This window comes from Eschrichtius robustus, chromosome 15 (genome assembly GCF_028021215.1).
Source record: "Eschrichtius robustus isolate mEscRob2 chromosome 15, mEscRob2.pri, whole genome shotgun sequence".
Taxonomy (NCBI): Eukaryota; Metazoa; Chordata; class Mammalia; order Artiodactyla; family Eschrichtiidae; genus Eschrichtius; species Eschrichtius robustus.
Genome location: NC_090838.1, coordinates 47,313,836 through 47,338,292, shown reverse-complemented (window position 1 = coordinate 47,338,292; position 24,457 = coordinate 47,313,836). Strand labels below are relative to the sequence as shown.

The 24,457-nt window shown below is 37.9% G+C and overlaps 1 protein-coding gene and 1 long non-coding RNA gene across 4 annotated transcripts in view; one reads left to right on the top strand and one right to left on the bottom strand.

Annotated features, from left to right (window-relative positions):
* The window catches only part of LOC137777790 (uncharacterized), a 203,621-nt gene extending 202,971 nt beyond the window's left edge, over positions 1–650 (bottom strand). For all 3 annotated transcript variants that reach the window (XR_011076625.1, XR_011076624.1, XR_011076626.1), the window contains exon 1: positions 492–650. This is a non-coding gene — a long non-coding RNA (uncharacterized lncRNA). The remainder of the gene's footprint in view (positions 1–491) is intronic.
* A 304-nt stretch (positions 651–954) lies between these two features.
* The window catches only part of PPP4R3B (protein phosphatase 4 regulatory subunit 3B), a 67,498-nt gene continuing 43,995 nt past the window's right edge, over positions 955–24,457 (top strand). Inside the window, exons 1-4 of the mRNA XM_068565128.1 lie at positions 955–1,332; positions 2,676–2,731; positions 12,832–12,930; positions 22,586–23,209. Coding sequence (XP_068421229.1) covers positions 1,191–1,332; positions 2,676–2,731; positions 12,832–12,930; positions 22,586–23,209 — 921 coding nt within the window. The 5' untranslated portion in view covers positions 955–1,190. The remainder of the gene's footprint in view (positions 1,333–2,675; positions 2,732–12,831; positions 12,931–22,585; positions 23,210–24,457) is intronic.

Here is a 24,457-nt window from a genome sequence, read left to right as displayed (position 1 = left end):
CAAGAGAATTCCTCCCTCGCTTATTCAGTGCATAAGACCTCCCGAGAGAGAACGCGAGAAATGTCAGCAAGAGAAACTCAAAAATATCGAAACAGTGCTCTTCGATGTGTTAGGAAAGTAGCTCTCCGCCACTTCCCTAAACTTATCTGAAGACTTATTTTCCGACGTTACAAACACGGGAAGGACACTATTTTCATGAAGCGGAAAGTATGCTTTTCAATGGCCAGCCACCAAAAGCCTAACGATACACTTGTGTACAATGTTACAGTCTCCTGGAGATGCACAGGACACTTCCTGAGGAGATGCTTAACTGTAACAGACTCCATAGCGAGTTTCAGGGGGTTTCGGGTCGCATTAAAGGGCTAACCTCTTCACAGAAAGAGGTTTAAACTGTTTTTCTCTCACAGGCTGAAAGGGTGAGCTTCCATTAAGGAGTGCGAGCACATTTGCTTCCCTTTTGCTCAGGGTGAGTCCCGTCCAAGGATGCGTACCTCCCAGGCTTGCTTTGTGTTTTCCACAGAGCTGAATCCCACGGCTCGTCACACGCCGGGTGAAGCCAACAATCCGCACGAAGCCGAATCCATGACTCCGCGCCCGCCGCCTGTCCAGAGAGGACTCTCGCGGCACCAGCTGAGACAAGGAGCTCGCAGGGACCGCCCACCCAACCGAGAGCCCATGGCAGTAGGCGGGGCCGAGATAGGAGGAAGTCGCACTTAGACCCACCCACCTCAGTCCAGTACCCCGCCTCGCGAGAACACCGTGCGTGCAGAAACGGAGGCGCCTCATGTTGGACTCGTCGGCCGCCGTAGCCCCTGCTAGGACAGCCCGTGTGAGCTTGCTGGAGGAGGAAGAGAAAGGCAGAGAGAATCGGGTTACAAGATGGCGGATCTGTAGTAGTTACTGCGGCGGCGGCGGCGAGAGAGCGAGCGAGCTCTGGGGGGCAAAGGGTGGGGAGGGTGGGTGTGTGCGGGGGTGAAGTGAGAGGTAACCGGGACTCCGGGCGGAAAGGTCTCAGTGGTTCTTATTGCCCCTTCCCGCGGCTGAACCTTGGGAGCCATGGTGAACTCGGGCCTCTCCGGAGCCGCCGCCGCCGCCGCTGCTGCCACCGCCGCTACCGTCTCTCTAGAGTGAGGGGCGCGGACGAGGTGAGCAAGGAGGCGGCGGCTGGAGCTGTGGGGACAGCAGCCACCATGTCGGATACGCGGCGGCGAGTGAAGGTCTATACCCTGAACGAAGACCGGCAATGGGACGACCGAGGCACCGGGCACGTCTCCTCCACCTATGTGGAGGAGCTCAAGGGAATGTCGCTGCTGGTTCGGGCAGAGTCCGACGGTAAGGTTATTGGAACCGTAGGATAGGGGACCATGCCTCCGGTTTGGGCACAGCCTTGGGGTTTAGGCCCTGGGCCGAGTACTGTTACTGCCACCGCTTGGGACAGCGCATTGGTTTTCTGTCTGCACTTCAGTACGGTGAAGACAAACTACTTTGTCGGGATTTATCTTCAGTCGGACGCCGATTCTCTGTTCCCCCGCCTCCTCTCCTTATTAAACCTTTGACCCCTTCCTCTCCAGTCTCGCCTCTTAAAGAGGTGGGGGGAAGAGTGTGAGAGAGAAGAGAGGAAGTCGTGAGAAACAAGGTAGTGATCTCGTTCTAGGGAACTGACCCTTCCCGTCCCCCTTTATTTTCTTATCCCATTATATGCCTGGTACAAAAGGTTTAGTGAAACTTAACTTTCTGTCTTTTTTTTTTTTTTTTTTAACTGATTTTCCTAACTAGCCCCGGTTGCCACAGTCGACAGGTGCTGGGGTAAACCAAAATGCACCTATTTCCTGGGGTTATTGCAGACTGTTGCCACGATACACGCACGCACAAGCACATACACCTTCAGTGTGGGATCCCTCCAGGCTATCTTTGTAGAAGGTGCTGTGAACAAGTGGATACTTTACAACCAAAACAAGTTAGGACACCAGAGCAGACTGTAAACTTGTATTCGTTGATTTATTGTACGAGTCTTACGTGAAATATTTTAAAATTATAAAATGTACAGCCTTAAGTAAAACACCTTCCTCACTGTATCTGATCGCTGGATTTGAGCAACTGATATGTGCAGATTAAAGAAAAATAGCAGTCTTCGGTTTATTTTTGACATATCTTGTACTCTTGCACTTTTTCTTTTAAGTAGTCATGGACATTTATTTTTACATGAGGTGTCCTGCTTTTTGTTCTTAAGGAGAAAAGGATAAATGCAATTCTGTATTTGTGTACTAAGTACTTAAATCCCTGTTGTTGTCCTTTGTAATTTGTTTTATTTGTTAAATTGGAAATGCAATAAAATAACCTTGTTAAAAAAAAATTTGGCTTCAGGTGGTCATTTAGACCTTAAATTTTTCTTTTCAATAAAACTATAATAAGTCATCTAGTCTCTGCATATTCTTGGTCTGAATGTTGTTCTTAGATGAATTTTTTCCTTTAAAGGGTATATGGGGTTAGGATGATATGTTCTACATTAAATATGAAGCCCAGATCTTGAGAGAAGAATGTAAATTGGAATACATTTGATTACTTCAGATGTCCTGCTGGGGGAAGAAAAAAGTTGTTTTTTTAATGTGTATTCTGATGTTTTATTCTGTGTTTTATAAATTGAAACTTATAAATATTATTTTTTTAACTTGCAGGATCACTACTCTTGGAATCAAAGATAAATCCAAACACTGCATATCAGAAACAGCAGGCAAGTAGTTGTTTATCTTTAATTTGAAAGACTTCATCTGTGATCAGGGAAGTATTAATCTGACAAAGCTGGGAAAGCTTTTCTGACAAAAAAAAAAAAAAACCATGGATGATAAACAATTACAGGCTATATGTATTTCCCTTGCAGGTTAAAAGTTTCAAACTGAAAAGTGAAAGCTTTTGTTCTGGAAGTAATTTATTATCTTTGAATTGAGCCACTGTTAGTTTATATTGGAAAACAATGTATTCATTAGTCTTATTTAACTGCAGTTAGCCAGGTATCTTCTATACCTTGTACACTAAGCCTTTTATTCTCAGTCACATTTAAAGGAAATGGCATAAAAGAAAATTCAAAGGGGTACTCTTTAAAGCAAGGAAAGCCTGTTAGTGGTGTGAAAGTGGATCCTTTGACTCATGCAGAGATAAAGCTTTTGAAGTAGAAGCACTTAATCCTGTTCTTTAATTGTTGTATATTTTTAATATAATAACCAATGGATATTTCATGAAAGTGTACACTGCCTATTATGCAATGTTTTCTGTTGATACTTATTGTCTTATTTGGGAAAAGAAAGCCTGTGTTGTGTTTTAGTGTGCTAATTATCTAGTCTGGAAATGGCTGCAGTGATTCAACTTTTCCTTTATCCTGTGAATGTTTTCATTTTTATTATGAAAGATTTCAAAATTGAGAAGTACAGCGAATAATATAATGAGTGTCTGTGTAACACCACCAAATTTAACAATGTTAACATTATACCATATTTGTTTCAAATCTTTTTATAGTGTTGAACATTGTGGCTAGAATTAAAACTCCCTTTGTACCCATCTCATTCTATGCATTCTTCACCCTCCCTATAGGTAACCACTATTCTGAAGTTGATGTGTATTATTTCTGTACATGCTTTTATACCTTTTCTGCATATGTATGTATCCGTAAATAATATGTAGTCTTTTGTGTGTTTTTAAACTTTACACAATTGATTTCCTATTCTTACATGTACTCTGCAACTTTCATTTTTCACTCAACGTTACTTTGAAGATTTGTTCATGTTAATGTAGATTTAGTTGGGCATTTTTTAAAACACTGTATGATGTATGATAGACACCTATGGTTAGACATTTGGATTATTTCTAGGGTTTTTTTGTGTGTGTTCTGTGTGTAAAGTGAACATGGTAGAGATTTTTGGAGGAAAAGATAAATTATTTTCCAGTTTTTTGTGTGTGGAGTGTGTAAAGTGAATATGGCAGAAGTTTTTGAAGGAAAAGATAAATAATTTGAAGGAAAAGATAAATTAATTATACTTGCATCATCAGTGCTTACTTTCTTCAAGGTCAATGAAAATTTAGATGCTCAGAAACAAATACTTCACACCTGGAGGAATGAAATTACATCTATTGCACAGTGCATTATTAGTAAAAGTCTTACTTTTAAACAATTGTTTTGTGTATACAGTGCATTCTTAGTACTTTGAAATATTTTTAAAATTTTCGATATTCAGTTAATAGTTTTTTCCTTTGCTAAGAAAATATTATGTGTCTTTTTTGATGGAGAATCAAACATTTGTTCTGTATTGAACACCTGAAGTTGTTTCCTATACCTTAGATGTTTTAAGGTAAATTTAAGTAAATTTAATTTCTAAGTCAGCCAGGCAGATGGTTCCTCTCTGTCTTTGTACTGACTTTTACCAGATAGCCACTTTTGGTTTGTTTTTTTGTTTGCCTGCTTTGGGGGGAAAGGAATACCAATATTTTGTAACCATTTTTTTCTACCTGCATGAATATAAAATTCTCAGGAACTGTCTTCTTAAGTGTGACTCCCTACAAATTAGTTATGTTATGGATTCTTCTCAAATTGTATACAAGATCCTTTAGCTGTTGTTTTAACTAGAAAGATCACATTATAGCGGAGGTTTGTGTATAAAATAATCCCCCATCGTTAGTCCAGAATTACACAGTGGTTCTGTGAATATTTTTAGGAACTTTGGGACATAACTTTGTGTGTCATGTTACTCTGCTAGAAAATGTAAGTATTGCAGGAGAAAAATATTTTAAAAAATTTTTATGCCATTGAGGAAATGTTTTTTGTAATTAATTAATTTTAAATAATATACTAGTAGGGCTTTTTAAAAATATCTTTTTCCTTAATTGAGGTACTTTTACTAAATAACATTAAAGCTTAAGAGAACTCTTTGGCAGTGAGAATACTCTGGAAAAGCTTTGCGTATAAGAATGAAAAACCTGTGTAAATGGAGTCAGTTGTTTTATTTTCTTTATTGTTTAAATAGACTGCACTTTTCTAATAGAAGTCAAAGAGCTATATAGGAGTTATGTTAGACTTATTTTCTTTGTAATAGATACGTTTGTTTCACCAAAATCTTGTTCGGTTTGCCTTTTTACCAGGTTACACAAATTGGGATTTCCAAACACGCTGATATTTTTCTATGTTCATTAGAATTACCGTTTTTTTAATGTCATCATTTAAGTATTCAATAAATTAGTCGAGAAAATTACTTATTTCTAAAATTTATATGAAATATATTGATCATTAGTGGGTTTTTAATTTTAAAAAAAAGCCTTGAGTGAGTTAATGAGACATTCATAGTTTATAGGAAATTTTGCTACATTAAAATACATTGAGTATAATGAGAACCTACTCTATAGCACAGGGAACTCTACTCGGTCCTCTGTGGCGACCTAAATGGGAAGGAAATCCAAAAAAGAGGAGATGTATGTATACATATAGCTGATTCACTTTGCTGTGCAGTAGAAACTAACACAACATTGTAGAGCAACTGCGCCAATAAAAACTAATTTTAAAAAATTCATTGAATAAATACAGAGAGGAATATTTAACATTCTTCTTTTAACATTACAGTTCTAAAATGAGCTAAGTACTGAATTGTGGGTTCAAAATAAGTTAGAATGAGTTGAGTTTTATGTCAAATGACTCAATATCAATAGGAAATCATTGATTCACATCACTTTCTTTGCTTACTGTGGGCAATATCGAAGTATTGATAGTTAATGGGAAGAAGATATACTTAACCTAAAGGAGCCAATAAACTTGTGAAGTATTTAAATAAACACTGTTAGAAAGAAAAGAGAATGATTATACAGTGTAACACAGAATAAAGTGCCTGATACATGTGTCAAAATTCTAAGTTATTAGTAGAATCAATCCCACTTGACTAAATCAAAAGCAGACTCATAGGGTGTCTACCTTTTATATTAAGCACAATTTTGTGTTAATTGGGTTTGGGAGAGATGTATAAGGAAGTCCTCATCCTGGGTTTTATTGGGAGATAACACATAACAAGTGAAACAGTTACAGAATAGTAATAAGATAGCTGATAAACTGCTTTAACCCAGTCCTCATCAAGAGTCCATGAAAGCATTTCACAGATAAGGCAACTTAAGGCACAGAAAGGTTAAGTTTCTTAATTGAGATTATATAGCAGGTATGCACCAACACAAAATACTATGAAAAGTAACTTTAGTCCACAGACTTGGGCGGTAGAAAATTCGAGAAAGGAGAGAGTGATTTGAACCAGTCATTGAGAAAAACTTCACTCTCCTTGGTGGTGTCTGCTGAAGGAACTGTGATAGGGAAAGAAATAGTACACCTGACACAAAAGGCATTATTAAGCCTATTTGGTTTCTGTTATTAAGCCTAAGAGGTTTCTTATTTGAGAGCTTGGTTTGCTAAACAGAAGGGAGCTATTATAGGTTCTTGAGTAGGAGCCTAACATGAAAGTGATACTGTGTTTAGGAAGCCGGTATGGCAATGTCATGAAAAATGAATTGGAGGTAGGGAGTGAAACAGAAGAACTTTAGGTAGCAAGACCTTTGCAATAATTCAGATCAAGAAAATGAAAGTCTGTTCCAGTGTAGAAAATGGAATTGGAAAGAAGGAAAAGAACTCCAGTACATTTTCAAGAAAGTGCTGGAAGATTTGGTGAATGATTTAATATGAAAAACAAGGAATCAAAGGTCACTAGTAGTGTTCTTGAGCCTTGGGGCCACAAAAATGATGGTTCTCCCCAGAAACTGGGAAGTTGAGAAGAAAGCAGGGTTACATTTATCCTTGGGTTAGAGACTTGTTTATTTAAAAAACAAAAGGTTCTTTATTTTGAATAGGTAATACATTCACATTGTTAAAAATCAGAAGGTGTTTATGAAGTCTTTCCCACCCTGGACTCTGTCCATACAGTTTCCCTTGCTAGAGGCCACCAGTGTTACCAGTTTCTTGTATATCTTGCTAGAGGTTTTATGCATATGTAAACAAATATGCATGCAATTTTATATATATATGTGTGTATATATATGTAATTCTCCCTTTTATTGGCATAAGTGGTAGCAAACAATATATTGTTCTGTGCCTTTTTTTCATTTAGGCTTTGGAGTAAAATAAATAGAAAGGTCTTAAAATTGAACACCTGGGACTAGAGATAGAGTGAGAGTTTGATGCAGGAGATTCTGATTTGAGAATCATTAAACACTATTTTTAGCTGCAAGAGAGGATCTCCTTTGAGAGAGTAGATACAAATTGAGAAAAGAACAGAGCTTAAGACTGAGTCTTGTGAATTGTCCACATTTATTCATTCATCGAATAATACTTGGTTGAGTTCTGCTTATGGTTTGGTCACTAACGGTAGTTTGGTTTTTCAAAGTGCAGTTGAAAGCTTTTGAAGAGTTTTCAGCAAAGAAGTGACGTGATCCAAAATAGTAATATCAATCTGTAGAATTGAGGAGAGGCAATAACTAGGAGACTGGTTGAGAGAGTGTAGCACAGTCCAAGCTAGAGATAATGTTGAATCGAGTTAGGGTGATGGCAGTAGATACAAAGAGGGGAGGTGGATAGATTTGAGATATATATGGAAGATAGAATTGACAGGGCATGCTGCAGGATTAGGTGTTTGGTAATCAGGAAGAAGGAAGATCCAGTAAAGAAGAAGAAAGAATAAGCAGTTGGAAAGAATAGAGCATCTGGAAAATGTGTTGTCTTCAAACCAAGGGAGAATATAATTGTGGTAAGGAAAGAAGGGCCAATCAGGCAGCAAATGCTGTTTCATATCCTGCCAAGAGAAAGACTGAGAATATTCTAGGTTTTGGTTAGAAAAATGTCCACTGAGATGAAGATGGAAATGCAAATGATCTTATCTTATTGTACCTCTTAATTGGCAAAATAATCCAATAAACTTGAGGATGTTGCGGTTTAGCCTGAGAGCCACTGTGAGGAATGGACTGATGAGTATGTGAGAGGGAAAGAGGTTCATACAATTGTGAATGCTGCATTCAAATGACAGCATGAATTTGTAATGAGTAGAGTCCACTCTGACCTTGAACTATAGATCAGGTGCACAAGTAGAGGACGTGAATGATTAGGTTGGAAAGATGGAGCAGAGTGATTGGTAGAGATGTGTTCTGGGTGGTGGCCTGGAATGGAGGAATCTTTGGGAATCAGATGGAGAGGGGGCTTTCTTCGTTAGGATCCTTTTTGTTTCTTACAGTGCCACAGGGGAGACGCTTGGGAAGCAAGTTGTTAAGACCTTTGCCATCTTTTAGAATTTGTTCACATTTCTTACGGGGCATAGTAACAGGAACATGGGTTTAGAGTTGGATGGATACTCTTAAGTTTTTTAATTCTTTTATTTCTAGCTATATGATTTTGAGCAAATTTTCTCTGAACCTCATTTTTTAAATGGAGATGCTGCCTAACTCACATAATAGTTGTGAATTAATGTATGAAAAGGGCTTTAGCATAGTACCTGACACATAAGTGCAATAAGATAACTGTATTCATAGTAATCTTACAATAATCCTTATGTAGACAGCATTTTCCTCTTTTCCAATAAGGTAAGAAAATCAAAGAAGTTAAATACTTTGCTGAAAGTCACCAAAATAGTGGACAGTGAAACTGTGGGTGGTGCTCCCAGGTCCTCATTCTAGTTCAGGGTTATGCCCATTGTACCCAAATATATCACGGATTTTGAGAAGATAAGATACTACCACTGTTTGTAAGTAGTGTCATCATGTGTGTCTTGGATTATATGTTATACCACACTATTATTTAAAAATCTATCTCAGAAGGAGTTTAAGTCAGCTACTGTTAGGAACTACTAGAGAGTTACATGCTGCGTTGTCTGGTTAATCTCACTCATTTTCAGACTCTAAATTGATTTTGAACTTGTAAATTGAATCTAATATTTCCATCTTCCTTTTTTTAAAAAAAAATATTATTCCTTTGAAAAACTTGATCTCTTTATTAATATTGTCAAAGTCATTGGGGGCAAAGATAGGGTTAGTCTGGCAAGCAGTAGGATCGCAAATATTTCATGACTAGATATTATTCATGTTAATGAAGTAGATCAGTATCAAGGAGGAAAACTGAAACACATAATCCATTGGTTTGTTAGGCCCTTTAAAAATGTGTCACAGATTCCTTTGTGAATATATAAAAACTGGAGACCCTTTCCCCAAAATAGATATTATGCAGCAGGTTTTAGATAAAATTTTAAGGTGTCTGTAGACTCTGGATTAAGAACCTCTGATTTAAACAGTAATTGGCTCAAGAGTGTGTTTTTAATATATAAGATGGAAAATAACCATTTCGCGTAATAAAACTACACTGTGAAAACCTGATACAGTAAAGGCTAAATTGTCAAGCTTCTCTAGCTCATGTCTTACTCCCATCCTGGACTTGGACATAATCACCTTTTTGGTTTTTTTTTTTTTAAGGACCAGACCAAATATAATTCTCCCTGCAAGCTCATTTTAAATCTGACTTCCATAGGGACATAGTGGTGATTAAGTGTTTTAGTTAGTAGAAGAAAACTCTAAGCTTTCCTTGGTTTAAACAGAGGCATTAATAACGTCCCAAAGATATGTGTGCCACACACAGATTAGAAAAAATATGTCACAAAGTACAGTGGTTGAAACAGTCTTTACTATGAAAAATTGGGCTTGACTCAATCTAGGCTTTTTAGATATGTGGGAAACTGTGCCACTTGACACTTCATTCTGGTTTCAGTATTCTTGTGCCATCTCTATATTCTCTCACCTAGGAACTTTGACCCTTGGAATAAGCAGTTCTAAGGAGTTCTTCTTATGGGTACTTTTTTTCTGAGACAGTAAGATATGGAGGAGGAGGAAAAGGAAAGATAGATTTTGTCACCCATTTGGGGTAGGTACATAGAGATGGAAGGTGCCTACTCTTGATGGCACTTCCCTATCCTCTGTTAACCAACTAGAGATACGCTTCGGTCATGTTCTCAATTTTGACTTACCCAAAGAATTACCCGAGACCCTTGTTAAAAATAAGGATTCTTGGGCTTTACTCCAGACCTGTACCCAGGGGAGAAGCATGGGAATCTGTTTTTAACCATCTCCCAAGGTCAGTCCTCTTTGCATTGAAAAAGGATTCTGAATATAAATTCTATTTAGTTTCTGGGATTTTGACTGGCTTATGGGTAAGAGTTTACTGTTAAGAATGGGAAGGAAAGAACAAAAGAAAATGATAGGAAGAAGGGGACTCAGTTATTTTCATTTGACTTTGTTGCTTACCTCGACTTTTCTCTCAGAAGGTAGATTGGAACCAAAATGCAAAGGGCCTTGGATGCCTGGATAAACGGTTTTGAATTTCATTCATTCTGTTGTAGTAGTGATCTCCAAAATAGAATGCACAGTATGAATCATTGGAGAAGAAACCTGTCTATTGTATCAAAAGAAGAAGTTGAATTTTGCAAATATTTAATAAAGTCACGTGGTCAGGAGTCAAAAGTAAGCATAGTATTCTGAGAGAAGAGTAATGTTTCCATGAAAAGTGTTCCCCGCCTATTGTGAGTTATAGCCTGTATGTGCAGATAACTGTTTACAGATATTTTCCAATTTAAACTAACCTGTAACCCTAACAAAATGAGCATGTGCCTTAAAATGGGTTGAAAACAGTACTGTAAGTGCAAGTGAACAAGATAATGATCAAACTGACATTTACACTCCTAGTGTAATCTGTCGGGCAAGTGACAAAGCCGAAATAATGATAAAATAGATATTACAAAAAGTTTCCCCTCCCCCAAAATTCAGAATTATTAAAAGGATGTCACTAAATACGGATTTGTATCTCCTATCATTTATGGGTATACTGTGCCCTAACTATATTGGATCTTAAAATTCTAAATAATAATGATATGGAGCCATTGCAGTTTAAACATTTTAAAATATTGCTTATTTAATCTTTATATAAGCCTTTTAATTTCTATTTTACTGTATGTTTTATAAAATATGGCTATAGTAATATTAAACTTCTGTATATAATATGTAAGTAATTTGAGGCACACGGTTTTTAAAAGTTTGGAGAGCACTGTTCATGTAGCTGTTTTGAGGAGGGCTCTAAAAAAACAACTGAGGAAAGAAAACGGAGCTTGTGTGGGTGCCCTAGTGCTTTAACTAGAATAGCCTTGTTTGTATCTCTTTTTTTTTAAATTACTAAAATTTTGTTTATAAAAAAAGTTCTACTGGTTTTTTAAAAAGATTTCACAACCTCTTCTCTACATGGTGGAAGCCACTAAAGGTTTTTAAACAACCTGATAAAATTTTAGAATAGTTGATGGCAAATATACCTTCCAAGAAGCATGGCCAGCCAGAAGCTAGAACATAGATTTTCAGTGTTCTTCTTACCTGATCACACAGCAAATAAGTATTAATCTGAAGCCTAGATTAATTAAGGGATGAGCTACCAAAGTATTGAAATGTTTTCATTTTTAAAGCTTTGTCTTTATTAATCTGGGGCTAACTTTTTTTTTTTTTTTTTTTTTGGCTGCGTTGGGTCTTCATTGCTGCATGCGGGCTTTCTCTAGTTGCGGCGAGCGGGGGCTACTCTCTGTTGCAGTGCGAGGGCTTCTCATTGCGGTGGCTCCTCTTGTTTCAGAGTATGGGCTCTAGGCGCTCGGGCTTCAGTAGTTGTGGTGCGTGGGCTCAGTAGTTGTGGCACACAGGCTTAGTTGCTCCACGGCATATGGGATCTTCCCGGACCTGGGATTGAACCCGTGTCCCCTACATTGGGAGGCAGATCCTTAACCACTGCGCAACCAGGGAAGTCCCTGGGGCTGACTTTTAATTTTATATATTTTTTTAATATCAGGCCATAATATTTATAAGTACCGGTCAGCTGAACAGTTAATAAATATAAGGTGTTTTCATAGATTATATTTTTGATAATTAGGGAATAAACTTAAATGTGCATTTTTTTTTTGAAAATCAAAGTTTTGGCCATATTAAACTTTCATTACTATGTATCCTTTAAAAGTCCATTTCATTTAGGTGTTGCATAGTGACTTTCGTGTTTAAACTTGCGTGTTTTAATTTAAAACCAAACCTTAGTTGTTTTTTTTTTTCAAACCTTAGTTTTTAATAAGGGAGTTGACAACTTCTCCCTAAAAGCATAACCTTTTGGGAGGGATATAATTAAGGACATCCTAGAAAAGCACTTATCTGAACTGGAGGTTCTTAATTTTTTACTATCTAAGTTGCTGAACTAGGTGCTATTGGTAATACAGGTAGAGCAAGTATTTTCTGTCACCATTGTTTCACATTCCTTAGTATCCTGAAGGCTTCTCCAGATTTTAAAAAGGCAAAAATAGAAAGGGTCAAACCTTAGGATAATTTTCAGCTATTAGCCTACTGGTAACCAGCTTGAAGGGAAAAATAAACGGGTAGGTGGTTAGTGAGTGGAACAGCTGACTTTCTGGAAACAATAGGAAGTAGATGATTAGAATGTCTACATGATATTTTGGCCAAGAATGCTAGACTTTCCGTTAAACATTATCTTGGTAACATGAGCTAGAGCCTGCTAACATGTTTTAATATTTTTTGTTTCAGAAAATTGCTCACTGTCATTTTCAGTACCAAAGCTATGATTTCATTGCCAGATATTACTGAAATTTCAAAGGATAACAAAATACAGTTATATGATGTCATTTGAGTGTACATTAATTGCACTTACCTGAGGGCATTGCTGCGCTGTTTCCTGTCCTCTTGATTTTTATTTATACTTTGTAGTTGTTTCTTTTCTGGTGTGATGATACAGAAATCTTTATTTTTAAACAGGATACATTAATTGTTTGGTCAGAAGCTGAAAACTATGATCTGGCACTAAGTTTTCAGGAAAAAGCTGGCTGTGATGAGATCTGGGAAAAAATTTGTCAGGTAAGGTTATTTTAGTAATGTTTAACTTAAGTTTGCATGCATTCATGATTTTTTTTTTATTATATCTAAAAGATGTGTATTAGAATGTGGAGAGATAATATCTTCACGTGAGAATTTGATAACCTAACCTACAAATATCTTCTATGTTATACATCAAAATGTTTTACTTGAAATTTTTTTAAAAGTTGTAATTTTGTTTTACCATTTTAGATTTTGATAGCATATACTCATAATTAATACCCTACAAAATGTCAAGACCTTCTAACAAAAAAAGATTAAATAGTTATGTTCTAAGGCTTTTAGACTTTTCTTTAATATTTGGTCACCTGTTTGCTTAATGTTTATGGATAACTGTGCCAGACACTAATAATCAGAAGTGCTCATGACTTCAACTCAGAAGGAACTTACAGTGTAGCAGGATATAGGATAGGTGGTAACTCTCAGGGTAACTAGAATTTTTTTTTTTTTTAGAATTGTTTTTTTTAATTGAAGTATATGTTTCAGTTGTGCATTGGAATTTTTTTAATGAAGTTTTTATTTTAGAAGTGTCAGATTTATGGAAAACATGAGCAGAAAATAGTTTCTATATACTCCTCTGCCTGATATCTCCTCCCCTCACAGTTTCCCCTATTAAATAGTTTTCCCTATTAGCATCTTACATTAGTATGCATATTAGTCACAATTAATGAACTAATATTCATACGTTATTATGTATTATTATTATTTATACATTATTATTAACTAAATTCCACATTTATTCAGATTTCCTCAGCTTAAGTGTCAGTGTTCCAGAATCCCGTTCAGGGTACCACATTACATTTAGTAGTTATGTCTCTTTGGGCAAATCTGGGCTATGACAGTTGGTAAATCATAAAATTCATTTTTAATTACTGTTTTCTGTAAATGGAGATCACTGTGTTTCAGTGGTTGCCTAGTCTAATCGTCTATTACAGTGGGGTTTTTTAATATAAATTTATTTATTTATTTATTTTTGGCTGCGTTGGGTCTTCGTTGTTGCGCACCGACTTTCTCTAATTGCGGCGAGCGGGGGCTACTCTTCGGAGCGCGGGCTTCTCATTGCGGTCCGCGGGCTTCTCATTGCGGTGGCTTCTCTTGCTGTGGAGCGCAGGCTCTAGAGCGCAGGCTGAGTAGTTGTGGCACGGGGGCTTAATTGCTCCGTGGCATGTGGGATCTTCCTGGACCAGGGATCGAACCCACGTCCCCTACAGATTCTTAACCACTGTGCCACCAGGGAAGTCCCTATAGTTTTTTCTGACTGTCGTCATTTCACTTATATCAGCTTTACCTCTAGGGATTCTTATCACTGAAGGTTCTTCTTTTTTTTTTTTTTTTTTAATTTATTTATTCATTTTTGGCTGCGTTGGGTCTTTCTTGCTGCCTGCGGGCTTTCTTTAGTTGCGGTGAGTGGGCTTCTCATTGTGGTGTCTTCTCTTGTTGCAGAGCATGGGCTCTAGGCGCTCAAGCTTCAGTAGTTGTGGCTCGTGGGCTCTAGAGCGCAGGCTCAGTAGTTGTGGCACATGGGCTTAGTTGCTGCACGGCATGTGGGATCTTCCCGGACCAGGGCTCGAACCCATGTCCCCTGCATTGGCAGGCAGACTCCCAACCACTGCGCCACCAGGGAAGCCCTCACTGAAGGTTCTTGAGTTAGTTTTATGTATCTGACCACAATCATTTTTTCCCTTGATCCTCCCAGTAACAGTGCCAAATTGACCACAGTCATTTTTTTCCTTGGTCGTCCCAATAACAGTGCCAAACAGCGTAATAAAGTGGCCTACGAAAGTGTAGTAAGAATCTTACCATTCCATAGAAAGCTTATTTGACATATGGCTCTAGATCACTAAACTTTTCTTATCTGGTAGTAGATGGTTTGTTTCTTTCCTACCTCATATCTGACTATGTATGCATCATGTATTGCCGAGCATTATTAGTATACATACATACTAGAATTCTAGTTGATGAACAGTTGAAAACATTAGTAAACATAATTTTTCTTTAATTTGTACAATATACATAAGAATATAATCCTAATTGTTTTGTTAATATTTCACCTTTTTGTTTTGCCTGTTTTTAAACCTGTGGATGGTGATGGCAAGAAGGTCCTCATTTTTACCCTTTTTTATCTCATGTGCTCTCCAAGGATTGAGATTGAATTTTATGTTTGCAAAGTCTTCTGTAAAGTGAGGTGTAAGATCTAAAAAAAAGTGACCTCTATTGCAGACATACATATGCAGTTCATAAATACTTGCTGTTCTGTTCTTTTTTTTTTTTTTCTTTATATTTATTTTTGGCTGTGTTGGGTCTTCGTTTCTGTGCGAGGGCTTTCTCTAGTTGCGGCAAGCGGGGGCCACTCTTCATCGCGGTGCGCGAGCCTCTCACTATCACGGCCTCTCTTGTTGCGGAGCACAGGCTCCAGACGCGCAGGCTCAGTAGTTGTGGCGCACAGGCCTAGTTGCTCCGCGGCATGTGGGATCTTCCCAGACCAGGGCTCGAACCCGTGTCCCCTGCATTGGCAAGCAGATTCTCAACCACTGCGCCACCAGGGAAGCCCATGCTGTTCTGTTGTTTTTTTTTTTTGTTTTTTTTTTAAGAATTTCACTTTATTTATTTATTTTTTGGCTGTGTTGGGTCTTCGTTTCTGTGCGAGGGCCCTCTCTAGTTGCGGCAAGCGGGGGCCACTCTTCATCGCGGTGCGCGGGCCTCTCACTATCGCAGCCTCTCGTTGCGGAGCACAGGCTCCAGACGCGCAAGCTCAGTAGTTGTGGCACACGGGCCTAGCTGCTCCGCGGCATGCGGGATCTTCCCAGACCAGGGCTCGAACCCGTGTCCCCTGCATTGGCAGGCAGACTCTCAACCGCTGCGCCACCAGGGAAGCCCCCGCTGTTCTGTTCTTGATTCAATAAACTTGAACCATGAATTCATTCATCTATGAAATGGGGGGAAAAATGTTCCATGTAAATAATGAAAGCAATAATTTCAAAATAAAAGAAAGATTACTTTTCCATAATATTTATAAGGCTGTTCAGACTATTAATAGCAGTATATAAAGGCTAACCTTTTTTTATGATAAATTACTGAAACGTGATATTTTATTTTGTTTTCTCCCTCCAATACCAGCATGGCAACTGGCACACATTGTGTATGTACTCGGTATATATTTGAAGAATGAGTGAATAAAACAGAAGACAAACATCTTATTTAGAACTAGGGTGTTGAATTACATGTCTGCTAGAACATAAATTTATATTGTGGATAATATTTTCCAGTGATCAGCATATTCAGTTATCCTTTGCCCCACTTTTCCCCTCCCCACACCTCAGCACCTGCTGTTTAATATATGTTCTTGGATATATATATATATATTCTTAATGACTTTGTACTTTTGTCTTAGAACTTTTTGCTGAAATTTGTTTTTTACTCTTTTCACTCATGTAGTTCGGGAGGTCCCCAAGACCACTCACAGGTTCACTAATTCACTAGAAAGACTTAGAGAACTCCACAAGCTATTACATTCATGGTGCAGTTTATTACAATGATATGATTCAGGTTAAAATTACCATTGGGAACAGGCACATCGGGCAGAGTCTAGGAGAGTTCCAGGCGTCAGTATCCAATTTTCTCTTTTCAGAATAGTCATGCAGACAGCACTTAACTTCTCACAGCAACGATGGGTGGCAACATGTACAGAGTATTACTGACCAGGGAAGCTTACCCAAACCTTTGTGCCCAGCATTTTCATTGGGGTGTTAGTCATATAAGCATGCCGACTACCCATGTGGCTGACTGTAGTTTCCAGCACTCCCAGAGGTTGAGCTGATATTGTGTGGCCCAAGATCTCCTCGATAAACCATACAGTTATCCACACATGTATGTGGACTGTCCAGCATAGCCCAAGGTCCCCAGGTAAACAAAACTACTCCCAACAGAGGATATTCAGAGTGCTTAGAGGTTGACTCTCAGGAGTTAGGCAAGGTCCAAACCTTTGTTTGGGCAAGATTAGTCCTTTACTGCAAAGGCCACCCTTCGGCCCTTGGCCAAGACTCTTACAGCAAAATGGTCATATTTGTCTAAGCATCTACACTTAGTGTAGCATTTATATGACAGAGCAATAGTATCAGTATGAATATGCGTAACATTTGGAGGAGTCAGTCTGGGCTAGGGGTAGATTTAAAGAAACAACTATTCTGACCTATAAAGCCATGATTTACTTTTTATATTTTTGCACTATTTTGACTGCTCATTACCCTCCTTGATCTACCACAGTTTGTACCTTATGGTAAACTCATAGAGAACTCTTTAGTATAGAAATAAGCTGATGGTTAACAGCTAGTAAGTCCACTTATTCCTCATGCCAGTCATTTTCTATCGACATTACATGCTGAGGAGGCTTTAATTCAGTTTCCTAATACATTTGATCATAATATCAATATTATCATAAGGCTTATGTACATGAGGTAGTTGGATCAACAGTGGCGATGTTATACCATATTGCGGTATGGTAGTAGATGTAACCTGAAAAAAGTAAGAGTCAGTAGATACTGGCACATTACAAGAATCCCACTCAGTCATTAATAATTGGTCCAGTTCATCATATTGTATGACAGTGTCTCCCAGGGTGGTGTCAGCTCTATCAAGTAGACTTACAGACTTCCATTCGACCTTGTTGAGTCCCAGGAGCAGTGGTAGACTTGGGAAACATATGGCTTCACCCTTCCAGGCATCTGTTACAATGGAGCTAAGAGAATATCATCTCTTACTCTGAGCTTTTCATAAGGCACCAGTGTTAATATTGGATTTCCTTCATTACATTACCTATTTATTTATTCCTTTGCCCTCTGTTACCATTTCTCCTCCCCATTTGTCATTGATTTTTGTGCAAACTTTTCCGCCTTCGAAAGGAATGTTAGGTTTGGCCACTCTGCTGGTCTAGCAAGGTTAATTTTTTACTGCACAACTCAGTACTGTACTTTTAAGATCTAGCCATGTTGCTGAGTATACATTTAGTTTATTGCTCCCAGCTGCTATGTGATATTAAACAGAACCATACGTAATGTTTTACTTTTTAATTCTGGGAAGTCATTGCTGACCTTTGAAAGAACAATTTCAATAAAAAACCTATTTCTTTGTCATTTCTTAACCCCTTATAATAAGAAAATAGAACTTCTCTCTGAAAAAGATTGACAGCTCAAAGAGCAATAAGTATCTTAAGGGGAATGGTGAATGATAAAACAAAAGAATCATTGGGGAGAGAGAAATTACAAAAACAAGGGCTAAGGGACTTCCCTGGTGGCACAGTGGTTAAGACTCTGTGCTCCCAGGGCTTCCCTGGTGGCGCAGTGGTTGAGAATCTGCCTGCCAATGCAGGGGACACGGGTTCGAGCCCTGGTCTGGGAAGATCCCACATGCCACGGAGCAACTGGGCCCGTGAGCCACAACTACTGAGCCTGCGCGTCTGGAGCCTGTGCTCCGCAACAAGAGAGGCCGCGATGGTGAGAGGCCCGCACACCGCGATGATGAGTGGTCCCCACTTGCTGGAACTAGAGAAAGCCCTCTCACAGAAACGAAGACTCAACACAGTCATAAATAAATAAATAAATAAATAAATAAATAAATAAATAAATAAATGAATGAATGAATGAATGAATGAATGAATGAATGAATGAATGAATGAACGAACGTACGTGAATTTCTTTAAAAAAAAAAAAAAGCAAACTGGGCTATTCATTTCAGTAACAGTCAAGTGGTCTTAGTTTGCATTCAATTTCCAATCAGTTTCTCAATCTATTTCATCTGAAGTCTTCACATTACCCACTATAAAAAAAAAATACCTATTTATAAAAAAAAAAAAAAGACTCTGTGCTCCCAGTGCAGAGGGCCCAGGTTCGATCCCTGGTCAGGGAACTAGATCCCGCATGCATGCCACAACTAGGAGTTCGCATGCCACAACTAAGGAGCTGGCGAACCACAGCTAAGGAGCCTACCTGCTGGCAACTAAGACCCAGCACAACCAAATTAATTAATTAATTGTTTTAAAAAGAGCTAAGATCATTGATACATATTGAACTCTTAGAAAGCATAAAATCAGAGGTACATATGGAAGTTCTAATCTCAGAAAATGGTAGAGACATTTTCTTTGAAACAGATGAAGGAATTGGATGAAGATAAGTTGTGAGATGGAAAAGAAGAATGTTGGAGGAAGTTGAGTACTGATGGCCTCTTTTTTTCCCAAAGGGAAAAAGTTCTCTCTAAGACTTAAAGGGGAAAGTAATAGTGTTTGACCCTTGAAAAAGGAAAAAAATTAAAGCAGTAGCTATAAGGGACTAGGATAGGAGTGTGGAAAAGAGAAATTTTCATTGAGAAGCCTACTGATAGTGTGGACTTACCATGAACCTTATCACAACAAAAGTTTGGTTTTTTCCTTAACGCTGTTTTTTTTTAAATTTATTTATTTTTGGCTGCATTGGGTCTTCGTTGCTGCACGGGGGCTTTCTCTAGTTGCAGCGAGCGGGGGCTACTCTTGGTTGCAGAGCGCGGGCTTCTCATTGAGGTGGCTTCTCGTTGCGGAGCATGGGCTTTAGGTGCGTGGGCTTCAGTAGTTGTGACTCGTGGGCTCTAGAGCTCAGGCTCAGTAGTTGTGGTGCACGGGCTTAGTTGCTCCGTGGCATGTGGGATCTTCCCGAACCAGGGCTTGAACCCGTGTCCCCTGCATTGGCAGGCGGATTCTTAACCACTGCACCACCAGGGAAGCCCCCTTAATGCTGTTTGACCAATATTGGAGAGGAAGGGGCTGTGCTCAGCAGAGCCTCTCAGGGACCCAAGTTGATAGAGAATTCATTTTAATACTTCCATTATTATTGCAAAGTGGGGAAGAAGGGTAGCAAATCAGAGCACTGGTTTTTGAAAGCTCTTCCCAGAAGTTATACATGGCACTTTTGCTCACATTTTATTGGCCAAAGCAAGTCACACAGCTACATGTAACTTGATGGAAGCAATGAACTCATGTGCCACAAAAGGGAGAGAACCAGAAATATCTGGTAGACAGCACTATTGTCATCCAGGTAGACACTTGGGTTTATGTGCTGTTGACAGATCAGATCAGTCAGGGTTACGTTCAGGATGAATCCAGGAAGCTTGTAAGGGATAATACTAGATAACAAAGAAATAAACATGCTGTAACCTAGTGGTTACATGCATGGTTCTGAAGCTGTGTTTTTATTCTTAAACATATGCAAACTATGTTCATTTGAAGTGTAAGTTAACTCCTGGTTTCCTCTTATTTGTTCTTTGTAACCTCTGATTCTTCTTCCTTCCCCTCACACTACGTTTTCTCTTTTCTCTGGTTAGTGTCAGAGTCTTCTGGCTTTAACTGTTACCCTAATACCAAATCTCTATCTTTTGTCCTATTCTTTTTCCAGAGTAGTAGACCCACAGATTTAATTGCCAGCTGGATATTCAAACACCTCAAACTTAATAAACTGAACTCTTACTAACATTCCTCTCCCACATTCCCAGTTTTTGTTAAAGAAGCCATAATCTTCCCAATGATGGGTTTAAATCTATAGGGTCATTGTGTTTCTTTCTCTCTTTTGTAGCTATCCCATATCTGTCCCAACATCGCTATCCAAATTCAGTTGTTGTTCATGTAGCCTTTGGAATAACACCCTAATTTATCTATATTTTCAAATTTGTCTCATACAGCTGATGCCAGCTTACTTTCTAAAGGACAGTGCTACACATTCACTTCCCTGAACAGTAATGCAGGTGTTTTAGCTTGACTTTTCATGATCTGGCTGGAGTCTACATTTCCATTTTTGCTGTTTGCCATATGCATGTCACATATTTCCATTTCTCTGGCTCTGTGCTCTTCCCCTTGAACTTTGAGTACCTTTATCTCCCATCAGAATCTTACCTATCTTTGTAGGTCCACTTAAAATCTCAGATGCCACTGCTTTTTTTTCTTTTTTCGAATTTTATTTAATTATTTTTTTATACAGCAGGTTCTTATTAGTTATCTGTTTTATACATATCAGTGTATACATGTCAATCCCAATCTCCCAGTTCATCCCACCACCACCACCCCCCCCACCCCCCACCACTTTCCCCCCTTGGAGTCCATACGTTTGTTCTCTACATCTGTGTTTCAGTTTCTGCCCTGCAAACCGGTTCATCTGTACCATTTTTCTAGATTCCACATATATGCATTAATATATGATATTTATTTTTCTCTTTCTGACTTACTTCACTCTGTATGACAGTCTCTAGATCCATCCACGTCTCTACAAATGACCCAGTTTCGTTCCTTTTTATGAAATGCCACTGCGTTTATGATTCCTTCCGTGTATTCTCTGCTCACCCCCACCCCAAGAGCTGGAGTTTCCCTTCCTCTGAGTTTCCAAGGCATTTTATCTGAACTGTTCTTAAGACCTTGTTACTTATATTTTCTCTTATATTTATGTGTCGTCCTCCCTAAGCCCAGCTACTCTGTTGAGAACTCAGAAGTAAAAGAAATACTCTCATTCCTCTAGGGAAAAAAAGTATCTTGTATGCATCAGTATATCCGTCTACTTTTTTCTCTGAGTTCTTAGGTCTTTTTTCATATATTGCTTTGGTGGATTTGGAAATTTGTGGAACTTTTTCTGCTTAGGATATTTAGGATGTTTTAAGGTGGAGAAGAGAGGATGATTGTACTCTTGGATTATGAATTAGAAAAATTTATGAAAAGTAAAGTTCTAAACATTTTTTGTTAGAGTAATTCATTATAGAAAATTTGTTAGCCATGCTTTTCTTGAATCATAAAGTAGTCAACCTGAATCATAAAGCAGTTCTTTATTCATTATGTTGTGATTTTTATCTAGATAATACTTGGAGGCTTTATCACAGATGTTAAATGAATGCCAGTTTTTAAAAGAATACACTTTATTTATTAGTCTATTTATCAGCTTCAGGCTCAGAGCAAAAGCAAATATTTTTCCAAAAGTGAATTTCAAAAGTATTTTGAGGAAATCATATTTTCTTACTCTTGAATATACAAGGAGTTGGGTTTTAATTTGGTTTGAACTCAGTAGTGTCCTTGTTAAGCCAGTTGATGGTGCTTTGTCATACATAGTGATTTGGGGGGACCAACAGAAGAGTTACTTTCTGCAAAATTCACTGTACTAGGTAGAGTGAATTTAATAAACAACTGCAAGTGGTTATTACATAATTTAATATCAAACATACATAACGTTAGCTGAAATACTCAGGTTATTAGGGATCAGAGTTAACCTCAAGTTGTAAGTTCAGAAATTTAGAGGTGAAACCATCTGCAGTCAGTAACTTAAGACTCAAATAACTGACTCTAAACTAGTTGTATTTTCCCCCTCTAGACTTCACTTTTAATTAACAATGACTGTGTTAGTATTGATTCCTTGAAAGTATTGATTTTTACTTAAATTCACTAGTCAGGGGACTTCCAGCAGTCCAGTGGGGGCAGGGGTTCAATCCCTGGTCGGGAACTAGGATCCCCCATGCTGTGAGTCACGGCCCCAAAAAAAGAAATTTATTTAAAAAAAAAAAATTCAATGATCAGTGATTTGATTCCCAAAATTCTGAATTCTTTTGTATTTTAAGGTAACCAGCTGTACTTGGATATTTTTAGGTTCAAGGTAAGGATCCATCAGTGGAAGTCACACAGGACCTCATTGATGAATCAGAAGAAGAACGATTTGAAGAAATGCCTGAAACCAGTCATCTGATTGACCTGCCCACATGTGAACTCAATAAACTTGAAGAGATTGCTGACTTAGTTACCTCAGTTCTCTCCTCACCTATCCGTAGGGAAAAGCTGGCTCTGGCCTTGGAAAATGAAGGCTATATTAAAAAACTACTGCAGCTGTTCCAAGCTTGTGAGAACCTAGAAAACACTGAAGGCTTACACCATTTGTATGAAATTATTAGAGGAATCTTATTCCTAAATAAGGCAACTCTGTTTGAGGTAATGTTTTCTGATGAGTGTATCATGGATGTCGTGGGATGCCTTGAATATGACCCTGCTTTGGCTCAGCCAAAAAGGCACAGAGAATTCTTGACCAAAACTGCAAAGTTTAAGGAAGTTATACCAATAACAGACTCTGAACTAAGGCAAAAAATACATCAGACTTACAGGGTACAGTACATTCAGGACATCATTTTGCCTACACCATCAGTTTTTGAAGAGAATTTTCTTTCTACTCTTACATCTTTTATTTTCTTCAACAAAGTTGAAATAGTCAGCATGTTGCAGGTAAGTAAACTGAGGTGTTCTTCATAATTTTGTTTTCAGATAGTCAACCCTTAATAGTTAAGCTGGTGTTCATTCCTTCCTTTTGAAAGATTTCTTTTACTTTAATTGTACTATCAAGCATAGAAAACGGGGCTTTATCTCATAGTTTTCTGAAGAAGAATCATTTCTTAATGTGACCTTTTATATTTCTAAATGTCCTATCATGCAGCTGGGTTTTTTTTTTTAACTTTTTGTTTTTTTGCATTTAAAAAATTGTGGTAGAGCATACATGACATAAAATTCAAAATTTTAACAATTTTTAAGTGTACAATTCATAACATTAAGTACATTCACACTGTTATGCAGCCATCACCACTATCCATTTCCAGAACTTTTTCATCATCCCAAACAGAAGCAGCTGTTTTTTTAAATATTTTTTATTCCATTTTGTGAGACCTAGTTATTATTGGGGATATGCATGTGTGTGCTTAAAGCTTCCGAAATAATTCAGATGTGCAGCCAGAATTGAGAAACATTCATTAATTTTCAGTAAATGATAGTCAGATTATTTGCTATGTGAGGTTGATTTTATCCTGTCTCCTTGAGTTCAAAGTAGGAGTTTTATACCATGTTTATATCATGTTAATCCTTTATACCCTAACAGTTTGGTAAGCATGATTTTGAAGATTTTGCTTTACATGTGATAGTATACTAACAGTTTCCTGCATAACTGCCTTTGTTATTTCCACATCAGTCACTAAGTTTATTGAGCTGCTACTATATAGTACGTAGTGTAGTTAGTGGTTCTCAAGTAATGTCTGTGGACCCCTGGGCATAACCTGAAGCCATTTCAGAGAAGTCTGTGAAGTGTTTCCTTTTCCAACTTCCTGTCACCGCGAGGCTGTATTTTCTTCATATACTTCAACCAGAACAACATATCACAACGGATTGAATGCTGAAGGAGATGTGAGAATCTAGCTGTCTTCTGTTAAGCCAAACATTAAAGAGATTTGCAAAAATGTAAAACAAAGCCATTCTTCTTTCTAAATGTTTATGATTTTGGATGATACAGTTGTTTCTCATAAAAAATATTTATACAAACATATAATAGCTTATTTTTTAATGAAAATTAATGTTTTTAAGCATCTCAGTTTTAATTATGGTAAATACTGATAAACATAACCCACATAATAAAAGCTCTTTGGGGTCCTCAGTAGTTTTTAAGTGTTTGAAGGGGTCCTGAGACCAAAAAGTTAAGAATGTCTGTCT